General features: G+C 36.8%; 1 protein-coding gene across 2 annotated transcripts in view; it reads left to right on the forward strand.

Annotated features, from left to right (window-relative positions):
* The window catches only part of LOC145980451 (uncharacterized), a 359,637-nt gene extending 350,971 nt beyond the window's left edge, over positions 1-8,666 (forward strand). For both annotated transcript variants that reach the window (XM_083113549.1, XM_083113548.1), the window contains exon 6: positions 7,254-8,666. In XM_083113549.1, coding sequence (XP_082969675.1) covers positions 7,254-7,531 — 278 coding nt within the window. In that variant the 3' untranslated portion in view covers positions 7,532-8,666. The remainder of the gene's footprint in view (positions 1-7,253) is intronic.
* The last annotated feature ends 11,830 nt before the right edge of the window (positions 8,667-20,496 follow it).

Here is a 20,496-nt window from a genome sequence, read left to right on the forward strand (position 1 = left end):
GGCTAGGGGGAAATTCTAGTTAAAAAAGTTTATGTAGCAATTCCACAAGTAGAACACTGAAACTTTAGAAGCAGTTTTTTATTAATATTTTAATTATTTATATATTATTCATGAAATCTATAATGGAAAATACATAACCTAGGTTTTATTCTTGCATATCAAAATTTCTTCAAATTTATTCTACCAGCCCAGCACCAAATAAAAATAAATTTAAATGTAACAGACTTGGCAACATATGACTATGGATTTTCTGAATCAAAGTTAGTGGAATAGTACTTGATGAGGTGATTTTTATAAACATATTTTAGTTTACAAACACATGTATTACATATTCGCAATCTAAAGATGTTCTTCTTGAAAACAACGTGCAGCACATTGCTCTTCAATGATATATAATTTTGACCATCAAGGTAGACATTTATCTGGAATTGCTCTGTTGTTTGACGTCTCACATAACATTCCAGAAATTAGTTTTGAAAACTGTGGAACCATTTATGATTTGGACTAAATGATAGAATGGTAAAAAGCATATCCTGATTTCTGTATCTTACACTCAACTTTTTCGATCGAAGAGAGTTTTTACTACAGTTATTCTGTGTCAATAGTAACCGAACTTTATTTCTGTTATTACTAGGGCCCGGGACTTAATATTATGACATATTTTTTTGTCATTTGATCAAATATTGATGTGAGACCTTTACGTATCTGATGAAAATCAGCCAAAAGAGACGAACTTGAAAATGCATGTTTTGACATATTTTACCAATTTCACGTTTTTACAACATATTTCTGTATAATTTCGTAATTCTCTTGCACATAATCGGTTACAATTTATTCTTCGTACCTTCACCGCAACGATTAGTTTATATTATCGATAGCAGGATAATGAAATTACGGACAAAAACATTAAAAGCAGATGGGGCTTTTCTTACCAAATAGTGCAAAACAATAATACCCCCTTTTTTTATTACCACTTACATTACAGGCCCAGTACAGTTGTGGAACGGAGATAAAATTGAGTGTAACATGTTCTGACAAAAAAAAATTGTAGGCTGTTTTTTAGATTCTATATAGTTACGTTCTGCCTTAAAAAGTTGTATTTGTGTATTACTTGCCTACACTTACCAGAATTGTAGTGAGAGGCCAATTATGATTTAGTTTCCACAAAGGTGCTGTTCGACATTGACACGTCCGGTTATAACCCTTTTATCGGACTTCTCAAAGGCTTCTTAGGGGTTAGTCGGACCAAGCCCTTGCGTGGTCTGTTGTGCAGGATTTATTTTCAAATTATTACCTATGTAGGTTTGAAATGAAAGATCCTTAAGATCTTTTACTCGAAGATTTATTTAAACTTCCGATGTTATACAAACACTTTTTCAAACAGACAATTCACCCGGTATAACTTGTAGGCCTAAACCTATTAGTTATATCGAAGTTTATAACCCTGGTCTTTTGATGATGCAGGAGAACACCTTATTCAGAGTTGGGTTTGTAGAATATCCGCCAAAATGGAGTACAAGTACACCAGCCAATCCGAAGATTGAAGCAAGATATTACCCAACGTCCCCTGAACCATCAACCTTTCGGCAACCAGGAGAATGTCCCGTAGATTTACAAAAGTCTAGCTCTTTTATATCATATTGTTGTTTACAATTTACCATGGTTATTACATAGTTGTTTAATATTTCCATAGTTTCATCATTTTCCCCTGATTTAAGTTCAACAATTCATTACATTAACAATAACACATTTTTAAAGAAAAGATTCCAACATAGATTAATATAATACAGATTGAATAGTTTAGTGTCTGAAAAAGCATGTGTTGACAGGGGTCATAATAGTACATGAAACGTAGGATAATTTCAGTGAACCTCACAATATTATCAGTATTTTCCCACTACATGGAATTGTGATCATTTAATACCCACCCTAGTCAATCTTCCCTGGAAGATGCTGACTTCCCGTATAATGAGAAATTCGAAAGTACTGTTGTGCATATTCTTGACTTTACTGGGAATATTTCTGCATCTTTCTGACATATTTTTAATTTTTTATGAGATTTTTCGATTTTTATGACATAATTATATTCATATTTTGCAGTTTTATAGGACATAAAGTCCCGGGCCCTTGTTATTAAAATAAAAAATAACAAGCTTTCAGCTTTTTGTAACTTGAAATAATCTAATGTCAATTTCCAGTTCGACCCCCCCCCTACCCGACGTTCATAACTGTAACACACATTTTTAAGATCTGTACCCATAACTCAGTTAAGTTGTTGTACCTCTTCGTATAGAATAGAACGCTCTTTGGCCACATTTTTGCAACATCTTGAACCAAATGCTTACCAGAAAGATTTGATGAATTGTTGATTAGTTCAAAGATTTAGTAATACACTGTTTAGTTTAAGAGAACAATTACAAAGCTGCAAAATGAAAAAAAAAAACTTTTTTTTCGGACTGGGCCAACTTTGATAAAATAACTCTGGCACAAAACACAATTGTCCTGCCGAAATGTATATCATATTGAAACTTCATTTGGCCGTAGGCCGGGAGCGCACAAACAAAAGGCTGCGTGCGCTTGTGGTTAAAAATGTATACCACGAGCGCACAAAATCCATGGCGATGTTGCCACGCTGTGTCAACTGTTTTTGCCTTTCAAGGGACCGCGGCTGGGTCCTTATATATCATATATTATGTGAATGGCTATATTCATAACACCCTATTCCATTTAAGTAACCTCACTATCTCATAGGGATGTGACGAAGCTGAAAATTTACCGATGCCGATGTACTCACCGATAAGTTTTGGAACCGATACCGATGCCGATATTTAACCGATTCCGATACATAAGAAATGGGATGTTATTTTCAGCATGCCAAAAATAAATTTGCTATGTACATTTCTTTTGCATATCATATGTATATGCATATACGTATATTCTCAAGAGATGCGAATGTACATTTGCATCTACAAAATGGGATTATGTGAACCTTTAAGAAGAACATGGATTCTCAAGAGATTAAACATTAGTACACAAGCAGTTCTATGAAATGCAAAATGAATTCCTGTTCTGCCAGATTCAACTTCAGAAACACGAGATTTGGAAGCACTTCAGGAAATAACCTACTTCTTCGCTTATCTCAAATCTGTTCAGCAACACTGAACACTCAATCACTGAATACTGATGCAGCAGGTATGCCCAAGTATTTTCTCACGACTTGCTTCAGGTTTGAATATTCATTTTTGAATTTCCAATACAACAGCAGATCCTGGTTCAGCAATGTACTGTTTTATTTTCGATTTACAGTTAGGTTGATCCTCTGAATGAGTTTGCAATAATTTTATTACAAAAACTCTACAATAATGACGAATCATAACCAAATTTTCAATAAATCTTACAAAACTGGAATATAAAACTTATTAGAAGGTAAAAACTCTAGTATAATCTGTACCAGTTTAAATATCGGATTTTTGCCGATTCCGATACCGATGCCGATGTGTCAATTTCGGCCGATTTTCATGCATCTGTAATCGGCTTCGGCACATCACTACTATCTCATAAAGAATTTGGCCTCGTAAGACGGGCAATGTATCGTTGCAGGAGGAGGGAGACACCAGCGGACCCCAGAGACATAGTCGAAGCTAACCTAACCTAGCCATTACACAACCATAGATGTGGCAACGCAGCATTGGATGTTGTGCGCTCATGGCACCTTTCATATAACACGAGCGCACATTCTTGTGCGTTAGTGGACTGCACCCCTTCATTTTTATAGTAGTTCAACTAACTACGTTACGACTCCAGAGGTCCTGGGCGTTTTCTTTGTGTGTTCCTTCATGAATTTCATAATCTCATCATTAATCTTCATCTTTGCGATTAACCAAAAGGGGCAGAAACGCGAACTAAAATAAATCAAATCTATCAACTTTGCCACCTAAGCAACAGTGGCGCTGGTTATTCGTTGCAAATTTGTTCTTATTACACGAGTCCTTTCGGTGGCAAATCGATCTGAAGGTAATCTTTGTTAATATTTCTTCACCTATGTGACGTCATTATATGATTACATCGGGAGGAACCTCAGAAGTGACTTCAAGAAAGCTTTCGAGATATTCAAGTCCAATGGTCAGGGAAAACCATTAGAAATACAGCAATCTTCCACGCGCTAAAGAAGAAGAAATCATGTTCCTTCCCATCTTTTGAGAATTCCAAAGAGCAATTGATGGTCTACATCCCGGAGTGGATTTGAACCCAGGCACAAAAAGGGTCAATTCTTGGAATTTCCATGGCGGCTCTTACTTTCGTCGGAAATCGATGGAGAAAGAATTTTATTGGTTGCTTTGTAAGGTCCAAGACGGCGAAGGAATCGACGTTGCGATTGGAAATTCTTCCTTATCGCCGAGTGAAGTGTGGTCCTCCCTCCATCAAATGAAAGTCATTAAGTCCTCTGAGGAGCCGCTGGAAGTTTCCTTCCAACTAGGGCGTGTCGGGCGAAAGATAAGAAAGACCGGTGCCGAAACGGAAAGGGGTTTGGGTGACGGAGCTGTAGCCGTCTGTTGAAAGGCAGTCTTAATCTGCACAACCACACGTCCTCAGTTTTGCCAGGCTTTGTTCTGTTTTATCCTCATCCAGAAGGAATGGCCTGAAATTCCCCATTCACAAAATGCGCTATGATAATACATGATGTTTCACTAGCTGTCGGCCCCTGATTTTCGCTTATATAAATCATACTATTGGTCACAATGTAATGAAATTTGGTACGGACACACCTTGGTGTATGTCATACACTGTATGAGAAGCATGCTGATGTCACAGTGAGTGGTCTCTGGATGTTGCAATTGTTACGCAGCAGTAACACGACATGTGCACAACTTTACGTTTTTGGCAGTTCGTTGACATGTTCCTGGACAGTATTTACAAGGGTTGGATAAAAAGTAATGGCAACGCTGCTGTCCCGTGAAAGGGGTGAGTCACAGCGCCACAAGCGTTTCGTGGCTGATAAAGGAATGTCAGACGAGGAAGTATAGTGAGTGGGAGCGATTGTATGTTATTCAGTCAAAAACAGCAGTGCTCTGAAGCAGAGGACGAGAGTGCAAGCGCCCTAACAAGATGTTTAGGCAAGAAGAACAACGTCTCTCAGGCAGACGGCCAACGCAGCCTACTTCTGCACCTTCTTGCAACACCACCTTCGTCTCGCATTAAGAAGGAAGCGACGGCACGTTCTGGCACGGTGTCCCATCATCCTGCTTGACAATGCAACGTGTCACACTGCGAACACTGTGACGGCTCTCCTGCAGAACTGGTAGTGGGAGGTACTGGAACATCCGCCGTATTCACCGATATGAGACCGTGTGATTACGACCTTTTTGCCAAAATGAAGGAACCACTGGGCGGGAAGCACTACGACACGCGCGAAGCCATCATACATATAGGGCGATCACTGCGGGACATCGACAGAGATGGACGCGCTGACGGTGTACGACGCCTTCCATACGTGTGGCAGAAGGTCGTAGAGATGAGGGGCGATTACTTTGAAGGAATGTAACACGTGCTCCTCTGCCAATACAGTCAAGTACCAATTATACCAGTGTTGCCATTACTTTTTATCCAACCCTTGTAAATTCATCCGGAAAGACCGAATTGAAATATTCTTTATGGTCAAGAACCCATTTACACTTGATGATTTTCAAGAAAACTCACGCTGCACGATAGCAGGCCCGTAGCCAGGCAGGGGCCAGGGGGGGCTCAGCCCCCCCTGACAAGGTCACCAGCCCCCCTGGCACTTCCGCGAGCCCCCCTGACATTAGGTAAAACTATTTTGTATTCTAATTTGTTTGAGGTGAACAGTGAAAATGTAGACAGAATATATTATTTTGTTCACAACTTCGTTCGTTCATCTTGTTTATGAGCAGAAGTCTAAGCAGCGGCAAGTGTTTAGAAGATTATCTAGACTTTAGAAAGTTCTTTCATAGGAAGTCTTCTTTATCTGTACCATCCCTGCTCCTATTGCAGCCTCTCGCTTGACAGAAATCTGTGACTTTGATGTCATTATCCACATTCCTTCCGCATCTGCGTCAAATGTGAACAAATCCCAAGTTTTAATGCTTTGGCCGGGGGTGGAATGTACGGTAGGCACTATGATTGAAGTTAATATTTACATTTTAACATGTGTGATATAAATATCTGTATCATCAAAAATAGAATGGAGTGTGTATTAAGGGATGGTGTCAGTGGCAGTCATTAGCACTTCAAGAGAGATATAAAAAAACTGTAGTATTTGTACATGATATTTCTAAATTTTATATTTTAAATTAACTTAATGACCCTCGACACAGATAATTTACCTTCATTTAATACTATTAAACTTTTGAAAAATTGACTTGGTTTACAAAGCCCCCCCTGATATATCGTGAGCCCCCCCTGGAGGTCGGTTCTAGCTACGGGCCTGCACGATAGTGGCAGGATTGTTATTTGTTTATCATAATAAAGATGCTTTATTAGTATATCTGATCACCATTTTTCAGCTAATGAATACCGGGTGGCCAGAATTAAAGTTACCCAACTCAGAGCCCTCTGTAGCCTGTTTGAGGCATCGTAGGACTCTGACATTTGGTGAATCCACTATGAAGACCATGGGGAAGTGGATGGCGATAAAAACGTTCAATTTTCGGCCACCAGGTTGAAATGGGGCGCTGTAATAGGCTAATAAATATTGAAAAACGTAAGTCAGGTGTACAAATCTTTAAATCATTCTGGTAGATTTTATTGGGTTCAGTTACAGGCTGTAACTTTTTTTCCTCGCACAATTAAAAAAAACCGAACCAAGTTGTGTATTGGGCTCCCAATGGCGCAGTCGCCGTCGCCTTGTAATCAAGGGGTCCCGGGTTCGATACAGGTGGAGGCACATGGCACAGTGGTTCGGATCCCACTTTAAACTGTAGGTCTAGTCCCGATTAACCTTACTGTGCATAAAGTGAACTTAAAACACCAACTCAACAACATCAATACAGAACTTGGACCCTATTTAAACTAATCCGAAAAAAGGTTCCTGGACCGAATTATATACTTTACAGATAAAAGGGTTCTTTACGGTCCAGAACCCATTTACGCTTGCTGATTTTCTCTCCTGGACCGGACTTGAATTTATTTAAAATTCCTGGCCCTTTAACAACCCTGGTTTTAACAGAACCATTGTTCACCAGTGTACTAGATGTAATATTTTAAAATATATATATACATTTCTTTTTTCGTTTCAGAAGGGAAGCAGTTGGCTACTTCCTACGAGTCCAAATTCATTGAAACTTCTGTCGCTATTAACCACAACGTCGACGAGCTGCTCGTGGGTATATTGTCGCAAATCCGCTTGAAGACAGAGAACCCGGAACGAACCCGGGACCTCTTCAGAAAGCGTAGCTCAAGGAAAAGGTACAGAGGCTCCAGAACGACTGCTAGCCTCAAGGTCAAAGGTCTTCTGGAGAAAGTGTGGAACAGGGACTCCAAGTCAAAATCCTGTGAAAACCTTCATGTTCTCTGAAGTGCGGTTCCACTGGAAGGGTTGTCGTAGAATCCTTTCTGGAAATCTCCCCGCCCCCACCGGGAAAAGGCTCAAGGATCAGGCTTTTCCACCCCCCTAGGCGGAACCACGCCCTCCGAAAGGGAATCCAGACAAGCTAGCGTTGCTCACGACAATGGGCACTCTCTCAACAATAAGGGAAACAACAATAAACACTGTATGAAGAAAACACCAAAATTTCATAACATAAAATAGGTCCATAGAAGCTGATAGAATCTTTCAGTTAATGGAGGATTTGTTTTTTGTAAAAGGGAAAAAAAGTTTACTTAAATGACATTAGGGGTGGGTTATTTTGTTGTGAAGAGCGGGACAAACAATTCCCTGTTATTAAAAGACCAATACGTGTGCTTCCTTTATAAACATACATTTAGTACACCTGTAGCACTCCCTTACATTGTGGTAAATAAAGAACATGTCCCCTCCCCCCTGTTCGCAAGATGATGCAGGAAAAGTACATCAGGCGAAATTATATATTCATGGGTCCAAGGAAAAACATCAACTATCGTTATTAAACTGGTGTTTGTAGGTCAATTTAAATTCCAGTGTTTAAAATTATACACTCCACGGTAGGTTCTCGAATATATGATTAATCGAACCTTTTTTTTTTTTTACTTGAGTGGGGTTTTCGGTCTGTATATAAGTAAGTATGTGTGTGGATGTGCGTTATCATGCGTGGGTGTGTGTTCGTGCGTTAAAATGGCATATAACATTTAAACATACATATCGTAGCGAGATTAAGGTGATTGTTTTTTACAGTAATCTTACAGAGCGACTATAATATTTATTATGATATAAATGCTTACCAACTTAGCTTTGAATAATAATAAAACAGAGCAGTAAGAAATTTACCTACAATTATGTATCATAAATTAACTAGAAAATATTCTTATTATTCACTTAACTAAGCTCCATAAGATTAATCATTACATAAAATAATAATATAATGTTACAAAAGTATATAGCACTGAGCAGAAATATGATGTCTATACAACTAAATATTTCTAGTAATGATCATTATAGAATTATTGAAATGTACAATACAAATTTCATTTTTTCTTCTTTTTTGGGCCTAAATTTCAATTTCTATTCTTGTAATTTTAACCACAAAAAAGTTATAAAAAGAAATGTAGATATAACTACAAAAATATATTCATAATTTTTATTATTGGTGAAATGCTTCAAAATGATGTGATATTATATGTCAAAATATTGACTATTCTTATAGGTAAAAACAAAATTGTAAACATCTTTTCAAAGATATTTAATTACTTGTGATGGTATATTTACAACATAGGCTCTAATTATATAGTGATTAAATTAATGCATATAAATAAACATTACTGTTAATTAATATATCGAATACTTTAACATATTCAATATTTAAATATTTTACATTAATTTAGATTTTGTTCTATACAAATGCTACATGTTATGACATAGATTGAATGTTGGAAGACTAATTAATCAACATTCTTTGTTGAATTATGGGCGAATGTATTATAAAATTTGCATTCCATTAAACGTGTATATGAGAATTATCTCATTACAAATATTAGTGAGTGAATAGCATTAAAATATAAGGCCAGGTACACAAAAATGAACTCCAATGTTTATTTAAAAGTAACGATGAAATGGAATATTGTATACACACACACCCACACAAAGGAGTACGCAGGACTGAATCAGGTTGCTATCAATCAAAATAATAATTGTTTCTAGATGATAAAAATGGCCTTTCGAAATAGGCATTTCTTTTGGAAAGTAGCTTTCTATGTATGCATGTATGTATATGTACATATACATACGTAACTGTGTGTTGCTCCTTACAAGACATATCCCCAGCAAGTTATAAATGAGTGAGAATATAAAACAAATCGTTGAAGGTGTGCTTCATAGCTGAAAATTGGAGCAAGGGACTGATATTTTCTTGTTGTTTAACAGAATGGCATTTGTTCATTTGCCTCCTTGCTTGTATATCTTTTGTGCAAGAATTATAGTTGTTTGGTAAAAATTCTGAGTTCACTAGTAGTGTTGATTTTGGAGTGAAATCCATTTATGTAATAGTGCTTTCAGAATGCTTATTTCTATGAACTCTCGTATTTTGGTTCACTTCTCTATGACTTAAAAAAATCACTGCTCCCATTTGCACCAAATCTTCAGCTTAAATTAAATTTTCATTTTGTTTTCATGAAATTGTGGTTTGAAATAGTGGATTTTAATTCGCCATTGAGGTTGTAGTTAACATATCATGATATAATCAGCAATACACAGTTACCTGTCAACGACCAATCAAAATCACTGGCAATAAATGTTACTCGTGCAGTATTTGAAAGTTGGGAGTATATGCAGTGAAAAGTGTATTCGAGCGATATGTTTCCTTTTTTTATACAGCGTATTTTCGACATAGTGTTGGTGTTGAGTATTATATGTAATAATATTAAACATCAATATATAATATGAATGAACCAATAACGCCAAATAATAATAATAATAAACAATCCCTTAAAGTAAATGTGCCTTCCACGTTGCAAAAAGAATTACAAATGAAAACATATGCTTTGTAGTTTTGTAAAATCTGATAAGGAAATATTACATAGGTAGAGAAGAAACATTGGGCATATCCAGAACATACAGCCCCAATCTTGTTATTAGAATTTTTAAATAACGTGTCTCGCTCATTCAATTTTAAGCTTGGATAAAAAACAGTTTTCAGTGCTTAGAAATAGAGCTCTTTGCCTCAGTAAGAAAACAAATGGAAAGGTGACAAAAATTAATATTTCGTCAAATTTGCTTGAAAATTTAAAATAATATTAATTTTTTACTAATGGAATTTTCGCTGTTCTACAAACATAAAACAAAATAAGTGTTGCTTATTCTCTGAACCTTAGCTGTTGGAAGATCTTATTTGCATTATATTCGGTGATGTTTCCACCATGCAAATAATATCATACGAGTGGGTATTAGCTTCTCCTAACTACGTACTTCTATAAGTTTGTTTCCTATATGATTGGACAATTCAGTATTTTGAGAAATAAGAACAGAATAAAATCTTATTGTATTGTATACTTTGTGTGGTATTTATACCAAAACTCTGTTATTGTTTATGGAAAATTAAAGCAACGAACGGAAATTCTTTCCCGTGTGTCCATTGACCACATAATACGATCAGGTGATAGTAATATTTATGATGTTATAGACAACTGGTTTAATATAGAAAATAAACTAACCTTAATGTGCCAGGATTTATCAACAAAAAATCACGATAGCAACAGGTTAAACTTATCAAATATATATAAAAAAATCACCCGAGGAAAGGATTTCTGTTTGTTGCTTTAATTTTTGACACAAGTGTAATTTTACTGGTATCATTGGAAATACTGATTAGAACTGAATCAAATTAACCAGAAACTAAGTAACAAATTATTTAATCGTTTTATATAGGAGATAATGCTGTAATTCATGATTTACCACAATATTTGTACTGTTGGTCAAACATACCTTTCTTTGTGTTCGTCTTATTCCGCTGTAAAAAAAAAATATCATGCATCTTCCCTTTGTAATGAGCTGTGGAGCGCTTATAATCAAAATAGCACCAATGTTTCATTGTGTTTATGTATTTTAATGTCGAATATCATATGTTTATGGATTATCGAGGGTCTATTTTAATGTATAAAATGGTAATGTTTCTTCTTTGGTAAAAATTGAATAAGTAATATAAGGGAAAATTTTGTTTTTTCGGTAAGAGTTTTGATGTGATTTCTTATTCCAATATGCTTCAGTTTGAAAGTTTCGGCAAGGCAGAACGTGTGGCTTTAATCAAAAGACTGGTATAAAAATAAAAGATTTTCTGCCTCTAAGGCAGGTCGCACACCAAAATCATGGCTATCAGTGGCATTTGCAAATCTGGTGTTTCTAAATCCCAAAGTGTCTTGCTGCAATAACATATTTTTTCTTATCTATTCTAGGCAAGATCAATCCACACTCGACAATTTCCTTGTACCAAAATCAGTTTGAAAAACTGTACACCATTCTTCAATTTTGCTAGATTTTAAATATGTGTCGAAAGTGGGTTAACGCAGGTGTCAATCTAAAAACGTGTATCTGAGTACAAGATTATGTTGATTTGTAATACCTTAGCGCATAGGCAAGATCACCTGATATAAGATATCTGAAGGTTTAACCTGCCAAAACCATCTCTGTTGTCTGCAAGGCATTCTTTGTCGACAAGTGATTTTCTGGCAGGAGCTGAATCAGGTTAACTCTTCTGATCAGCAAACCAACATATGGCAAACAACTAAAGCTGACATTCGTGAATTCTGGGTGTGGCCTGCTAATTCAAAAGACTTGTCTGTCACGAAAGATTTGCTCCAAGTGACGGTGGACAGAGTGACTTTAAAATAGACCCTGCTCCCCAAATAATGAACAGAACTGTAATCCTGAAACGACAATATGTATATAGATATATTTTAAAAAAATTGGAATGTAAGATTGTGCAAGACCATCATTGTTAAATTATTTTCTTTGAGTTTGTGATATTTCGGCACATCCTTGTCTGTACACAAGAGTTGCACCTGGAATCTATATGCACAATCAAGTCATAGAACTTAGAAGTTTTTAGGTACACTTTATATCTGGCAGACTATTTTAATCCATAACGTCATAGCTCAGAACATTGCCAGGCTATCGCGATTAAACAATTCATGTTCATTACTTTGCAAACTTGCCACAAGGTGTTCTGTTTTGTACATTTACCGAAGTTTGTACCACTTTTGTAAAAATATTTGCTTGACTTGTACATTTATACCAATGCTATCTAGCAACTGTCTAAGATCTATGGCTACAGTGTTCACACCTGAAGGCTTTTAAAGCACACATTTTTACTTCATGTACTCTGATATATTGCACGAAATATGTAGCTATGTTATGTGCCAGCCAGCGTATATGTCACAACTGCTATGTTTACACTTATAGGTATCATCTACCTTCTCATGTACCAATATATGGCTTCTAGTTTCTTTTTTGTAAGAAACAAATCTTGTTATATGGGGTGATACACAAAATAACATTGTTCGGATATTCCGGGTATTATATACCGCGTTCGCTGTACATGTATGTTTTTAGCGAGGTAAAAACAAATTACCATATTTCTTTTTACGTCCTTTTTTAATTTGTAATAATGAAAAAAAGAGTCTGAGTGTATTGTGAGGATAAAAATATCTATGATAGGATGTAAATGTAATATTGAAGAACAATGGGATAAATAATTGAAGACACAAATGTTTGAGTGATGTATTTTGTAATATTTGTGATCTGTTCTATTTTATGATAATGTACATTTTTGGTGTTTATAGATATTTTTTATTTGCTGATCCCGTATGATTATGCCCCTTTGTTAAATCTCGGTAACAATTTGTAAATAATATTTTAAAAAATTGTGTGGCGTGTAAGATTCTATTGTGAGTTGTTGTTCGTGGGTTTTTATTTTTCTATGTTTTATTTTATACCGTTTCGTTACGTTTTTATCTGTTGCTTGTCAATGTTTGGATATCTTCTAGTTTATATAAATATAGTTGTATATTAGGTATGAAACTTGTGAATCTTTATTTAACTAATACCATGTCGCATGTCCCTTTAATTTATTCTCAGTTTATTTTGATATTTTTATTTTTTGGTCACCATTGTTTGCAACTAGGTGACCGAAGTGTACACATTAATATTTGATAAAAATGCTACAAATTGGATCTTTTTTATTGTTATGTTATGTTAATATAAAGAATATTAAAAAAAAACATTCTATATCTATTTCTAGTGGACGTTAATTAGTACAAACTAAAAAAATATTTTTGAAAAAATTATTGAATATCGGTTAGTCAATCATTAAATATTTCTAATATCTAGATTTGGTTCAGGTGCATGAAATTGGAGCATATTCATATTAAGTTATCAGTACTGAAACCTTACCTTTGCATTGTTAGATAAAGGAAGACTGAAAGGAGTATTCAAAATGTCTAAGATCTATGAGAGATCGAACATGAAAGAACTTTGGTTTGGAACACAAACATTTTCTTTTCATACTTTATTATGAAGTTGACGATTGCTTTGTACGGTACATCGGTCTTCTACTTATCTTGAGCACAAATGAACACATATGCCTTGGTAGGGCAGGACTCAAATCCAGTATAATCGTGAGAATATGACTGAGGTCATGTCCGAATTGGCAGCTCCTGCCATATACAACTTTCACTTTGTAGAAACAACATTATTGAATAGACAATCTAAAGCACCATGTTACTTCGACTTATATTAATAACAATGTGTTTAGAACAAATGTAAAAGAAGAAAACACATGCCACATTCTCAATTTAAGTAGTAAATAGGTGGAAAACATTATGATGTTTTGTTGGCATCTGCCGTCTGTGCCCTAGAGTGCTGTGGGGTGATGTTCGAACTGACACCTGGCGGGAAAACTTAAAATTCACCCACAAGACTTGCCAGAGGCTTATAAATAGATGAATAAGCCCAGAAACATCTGTAAAAACTGTAAGAAGTATGTAAATGGGGCTTCTTTTCGATAGACGTACTAAACTTGTGTTAGATGTTTTCATCCCTCTGGTGATTTTGATTAATTAAATCCAATTATTGTAATATATGATTCAACTAAAAATGAATAACATAATCCTTCTGACCTATTTGATCCTTATATACAGTGTGGTATTTAAGAAATTTCCAGTGGCGGGGGGGGGGAATTCTACTGACTGTCTGGGGACAGCATGAGATATTGACTTTATGCCACATAACATTCCTCCCCCATGGGTAAAATGTATCAAGCAGAGGGGGGAAAATCTCCCCATCCCCCCTACAAATACCACCCTGCTTATATATTCCTCTATTATCCACTGTAGGAGCCAAAATGTGGAAGGAAGAAAAAAATTAAGAGAAACAGAAGTTACTTTTATGCTTAGAATAACAGCAGTGGAAAATATTGCAAGGAAAACTGTCCCGATTGGTAGCCAGGATATAATTGTTAAAGTGGAATCAGACCAACCATCTGCCTTCACAAGGATTCGAACCTGGTAACCCTTGTTTACATGGTTACAACATTACCATACACCATTAAGGAGGTCCTCGATAGATCATCAAAGAAATTTAGGTGCACTTTATGTACAGAAAGGCTTAGAGGCACTCTGACCAGTGCTCGAAGTGAGGGGGAATGGTAGCAAAATTTTACAAAGCATTCACCCACCTGCCTCATTGTTACCATGTTAGACCATAGAGGCTGAATCAAGCATCCATCCAGCAAACATGCTCTACTTCAGGTGCTGGATTGGACTGTGACGACAATGAAATGATACATGGAATATCTAAGAAGCATGGACGAACAAATTGACAATCCGAAAATGATGTGGAACTTTATTACAAAGAAACATCATCAACACATCCAGAATCCTCTTCTGAATTTCTTTACTGAATAGCTTCTAATCTCCCGAGCATGTATTTACACACCCTATAGTACTGCAAAACCTCCAGCGATATTTGGCTACTGATTGGCTACCATTCCAGAAGTTGGTGCAGCGTTCCTTCAAGTTAACGCTAAATGGCAGGGTTCAGATATCCATCCCAACAAGATAAGAAACCCATTTACACTAAGGTTAATTTTTTAGCAAAATTATTTAAATTAATGTTTTAGAAGACAGAAATCAGAACTCTTCTTGAAGTGAATGATTTTTCCACTTAAAGTCACATCAGTGCAAACATTGTAACTACCAATGACTATTGAGAAAACTATGTATATCCAACGTATAGCATTTTAAACATTATATTTTATTATATAAACGTATATTTCTTGACATAATTTCGACAATCTGTTTACAAACTGTATTACTATATAATCACAAGTCTTATTTTTCCATACATTTGCTGTAAATGAAGAAGCAAGGAACAATGGACATGGAACATAAACACTTCCGGTTCACACAGCCAATATACCTCTGCTTCTGCAGCACTATAGGGTTTGTAAATACAGCAACGCCAGCTACCAGATACACTCGAAACTAACAACCTGCTCAGACCAGCGACTCCTGTGCATCGTGCTCCCGCATGGAGGGAACGGGCAGTGGAGGAGCAGGCTTCGAGTTGAAACGATGGAGGGTAAGGTACGTACACAGAGACTTCTGTCTGAGGTTCTTTTCCTTGTGGTCGTTCTATACCACAACTCACACTGACAAGTGGAGAGATTACGTCAAAACTTAACAGGCATATGAAAAGGCAAATCCACGGGTTTGGACCGTCTTTCCTCACACTTCATGCCTGCTTGTGCAAATGAACTCTCTCTCCTGCTATAACCTTTATTGTATGTGGGAATGAAAGCTTGTAAGAGAAGATGGATGAAGGGGCAATAATATTTAATTACATATCACAAGCGCGCAGCAATTTAATAATACAGGGTGGCTCAATAAGTCACTTAACACCCCCAGTACAAGGCCACTGCGGCATGGAATTTGAAATTGGCGATGACCAATCGTTATCTGGCCAAGGGGGAACCACATTGACGCCACCCACACGGTCGGCGGCCATCTTGATGTCCGCCATCTTCAATTCAACTTCAGAATTTTAAATGGGAAGGGGGTCGTGCGACATATCAAAATGGGCTAGAATTGCACGAGAAATGCAATGGTGAAGGTGTTTTCGACGTATCTTTAACCAATAAAAAGTTATGACTGAATTCTTGTACCAATTTGCTCCTTTTCGAGGTGTTAGAAAAATGCCTTAAAATTTGTTTAGCGCTTCGGTAATGCATCGAGATCAAAGTGACGTCTATGGAGAGACGTTGGCATGCCATTGCACATTATTTTAATCGGATACATCCATGAAGAGCTGTGCATTATGAATGGTTGTCGCGAACAATTTACAGTGTGACGCTTCCATTGAATTAAAAGTCCTTCACAGTGACAAGGCTAATGTTTATGTTCATAAGGAAGTTTATAAACAGAATATGTGACCCTTGTCATCTGATAACTAACTTTGGACAAAAACTGGTTCATAACGTTCCCATAAGTGTTCTGGTGTTCTTTCCTATTGAAAATACTCTGTAAAAAGTACCTTCTTCCATAAGCAGGTACGATGAGGATGGGTGATGATATAATGAAACTGATGAAGGGATACTTACAAAGAACACCCATGCCAAGGTCGGGATTATAACTCTGGGTCCCTGGCGTCAGAGCGCACTATGCTAACCACTTCACCATGGAGGTCTGGTATTATTTTTTCTTGGTAGACACTTGCTACGATTATGCACATTCCAAAACACATTTCTCTCTCCTTGTTATAGAGCACGTATACAACTTTTCCAGAATGTCTGGAGTAGCGACGCGCAGAGGCGAAAGCTTGTGAGCGGGGCCAGACTAGGTGTAGAAGGGTGCGATTGGCTAGTCGAGTTGGCCCTCCCCCGCAACACCTCCCCTCCGCGCGTTCATTGGACGAGGCACACACCCGCAACGTGCGCCCAGGACGAGTTCGCGTTCTCTTACTCCAGACATTCCGGAAAAGGCATATATTTACACAATTTTCTCAATTTTTACCCAAGCAAGACAAATAGGAGTGCGCGGGACAGATTTTTTTGAGTCGGGACGGGATTTTTTTTTAAATCCAGACATTCGGGATGGGAAAAAAATTCGCAACTTCCCGACAAACTCGGGGAAATTTTTAGGACGGGAAATCTTCGAAATTTCCCGAACCTCTTGAATTTAAGTGATAGTTTTTGCATTTCTGGTACAAAACTAACAATTTCCGATAAGTTCCAGACATTTACAATGCAGAAAACGTCGAGAATTAACAACTTTTTTAAAATGACCATTCGGTATTTCCTGACTGCTCGGGATCCCGAAAAGTCGGGAAGTCATTTCCGAAGTCTGGATCGGGACAGGAATTTTTTTTCCCGATCTCGGTTCTGGCTTTTCGAGATCCCGCACACCCCTAATGACAATCGATATTTTGGTTGATGAAACTGAAACAAAACGTTTGATGTGAACAAATTATATGTACACCAGGAGCTGTAACATGGGGGTTATCCACCCCTCTCAACTTCGCTTGATCGTTGAAAAATATGTAAACACTCTTCCCCAACTAACAATAAATATCCGTGCACATAAGAATAAATGCCATTTCCTGAAGAACAGAGCACAATTTGTAGTCAAGAGATTTAAGATCGGGGCTACCAGAGGAAGCAGAAGAGCCACTGCTGGAAACTCCAGGCCAGACTGCGAGAGGTGTACCTGAGACCCTTCACCACACCCTCAAGAGCAGTCTGTTGGTACACCTTGGCCGATGTTTTGATGCCTTGCTCACAGATATGCAGAGTGGTGCCCTCGTAGCTCACCCCCCACCACACCATAACTGATGCTGGATGATGGCACCTCTGGATCCTCGGAGCTTGTCAGCAGCTTCTCGTGAACTCCATAGGACCATGTTAAAAATGTAAACATAAACATTGGTGAGGTCTTACCCGGTCCCCCCGGAACTTCCGGTTTAGGCCAGTTCCCGTTGTTTCCAGTACAGATTCACCGGCATACGAAGTAAGAAATGAGCACTTGTTTTCAACAATTGTGCGACGAGAGACAAGAAAGGTATTTGTTAAAGTTCTACTATGAAGGAGTGGACGTCAAGAATCCGTCGGATGATCAACTGCAGAGCAGATTATCAAAACATGACGTGTCTTTGTGGCCGCCAGTTGTATAGCATACTACCACCACGTATCTCATGTACACGCACGACGAACTCAAAACGTACGAAAGTTTAGATATATTCAATTATTTTGTAAATGGAAAAGTGAGGAAAAGATAATTCTATAAAATTAGTGATATCATCATATTATAAAGTATGCTTAAGTGAATCTTTGCCAACAAATCTGCAGAAATAATGACACATGCAAATGCTAGAGTCGTTTTCACGTTCAGAAGAGACAACGGCGCTTATGGAGAAACCGCACAGTATTGCCAATACAGCGCTAGCTCATGTCGCCGGGAAATGATGACCTTCCTTCACAATGAAGGTGTTACATATTTTGTATATATAATGATAATTATATGTAATTATTAACATTAATATTATATGGTGAACGTTACAGTTACCCTTTTTACTATGATCCATTGCGATCACTACACATGCGAGTGTAATGCACGAATATGACACTTCAGAAATCACTTTAAAAAGTAAAAATCACTGAGAGCTCACACAACTGAAAACACTTTTTCGGGAGAGGGAAAAAGTCTAAACAGACCAAAGCAGATCTCTCACTCAAGTAAGGGGACCCTGGCACATGGGTTAGATTCAAGTTGCAACCCAAACAAACAAATGAGTTATGGCCCACGTGAACTGATAAGACGTGAATGACTCAAGCAAGGCATGTCATATTTCTATCTTGAAGCCCCATATTTTGTCACGTGTTGGAAAGCCTTTCAAAGGTTAATATGGTGTCTATGAATTTATGTGTACGTTGGAAACTGAAAGGTGATCTTCATTTCAGCATTAATGTCGACAGTAATGTAAACGAAAACAACGTGTATTTGCGACAGCACTAATGTTGCTCACAACAGCAGCATTGGAAATAATTGTCAATTATTAAATTTAAGTAATTTCAATTCTATTATAACAAACTGCATGAAGTTCATATTTTTACTGAATGGAAATAAAATAACTGGAAAACTTGGTGGTGATTAGCCGGAATGCTGCGGTGAGTCAGCTCAAGATGGCCAGACAACGTCTCCTTACTTCGCGCGCGGTTCGGGTTAAAAAGAAATTCCAAATGCATGGAAGTAATATTTCTGGGAACCTTTGAGTGGTTATAAAAAATAATTTCATTATTTTCTCCACAACTTTGTCGCTGGAAGTTTTTACTTGGAATTACAGAAAAAAAATGGCCAGCGACGACATTTTCTACTGCACGAATATAAAAAATCTCCACATACTTTATTTGAATATTTTTTAATGCAAATATGCTTTAAAGTATTGATAAATTCTGAGTACCACCGTCACCTATAACAATTAAAAAACAGTGTCAATTTTTTTAATAATGAATGCTTCAATTTTACGGCATGTTTCAACGTTAGGAATGAAAACAATGTAAAAATTGTGTTTTCACAGAAAATTTGCGTTTTTAATTTATCTAAAATTATGTAAGCAAGTTACCAGTTTTTTGTGTTCACCATCGTATTCTCTACAAAATTTCCTGCAAAACTGCAGGTACCGATTTTACTTAAGCTAAATTTGTAAATCCAGAAATTTGACAACAGCGCGCTCGTATTTCCCATAAGAAAAGCATTGCCCATAAGAGCCCATTGTGTCTTCTGAATGTGAAAACGACTCTAGTAAATATGTGTGCTTTCAACTTCGCCTCGACAACGTACTTGAACAGTGAGGAACTATCGATTAATACGTATATCGATGTTTGAGCTCGACACTTGGAAAGCAAATCAACTCTTTTCATTGGAATGTAATACATTAAAAAAAGGAATAATTAAAATTGTGGAGTCTAGTCTTGGATTGTCCAAAGGAAATATCTAGAAAAATATTCCAATTTCTTATACATTTACTATATGATATTGGGCTTAGGTGGTTAAATAACTCTGATGATACAAATCTAAGCAATTATAATAGAATAAAGCGAGAAGTTAACCGCACGTTTAGAAGTAAAAATAGAGATTACGTGAAAAGCAAAATTAACGAAATTGAAACAAACAGCAAAAACAAAAATATCAGAGATTTATATAAAGGTGTAAATGAATTTAAAAAGGGGTGGGAACCTAAAGTAAACTTCATAAAAGACTGTGATATTTTGGCTGACCCAAGTGATATTTTAAATAGATGGAAGAACTACTTTAATGACCTTTTAAGGGCCGGTTTTTCAATGTTCAGTTAAGGTTCGTGTTAGC

Source organism: Lepisma saccharinum, chromosome 27 (assembly GCF_977018435.1).
Source record: "Lepisma saccharinum chromosome 27, izLepSacc3.1, whole genome shotgun sequence".
Taxonomy (NCBI): Eukaryota; Metazoa; Arthropoda; class Insecta; order Zygentoma; family Lepismatidae; genus Lepisma; species Lepisma saccharinum.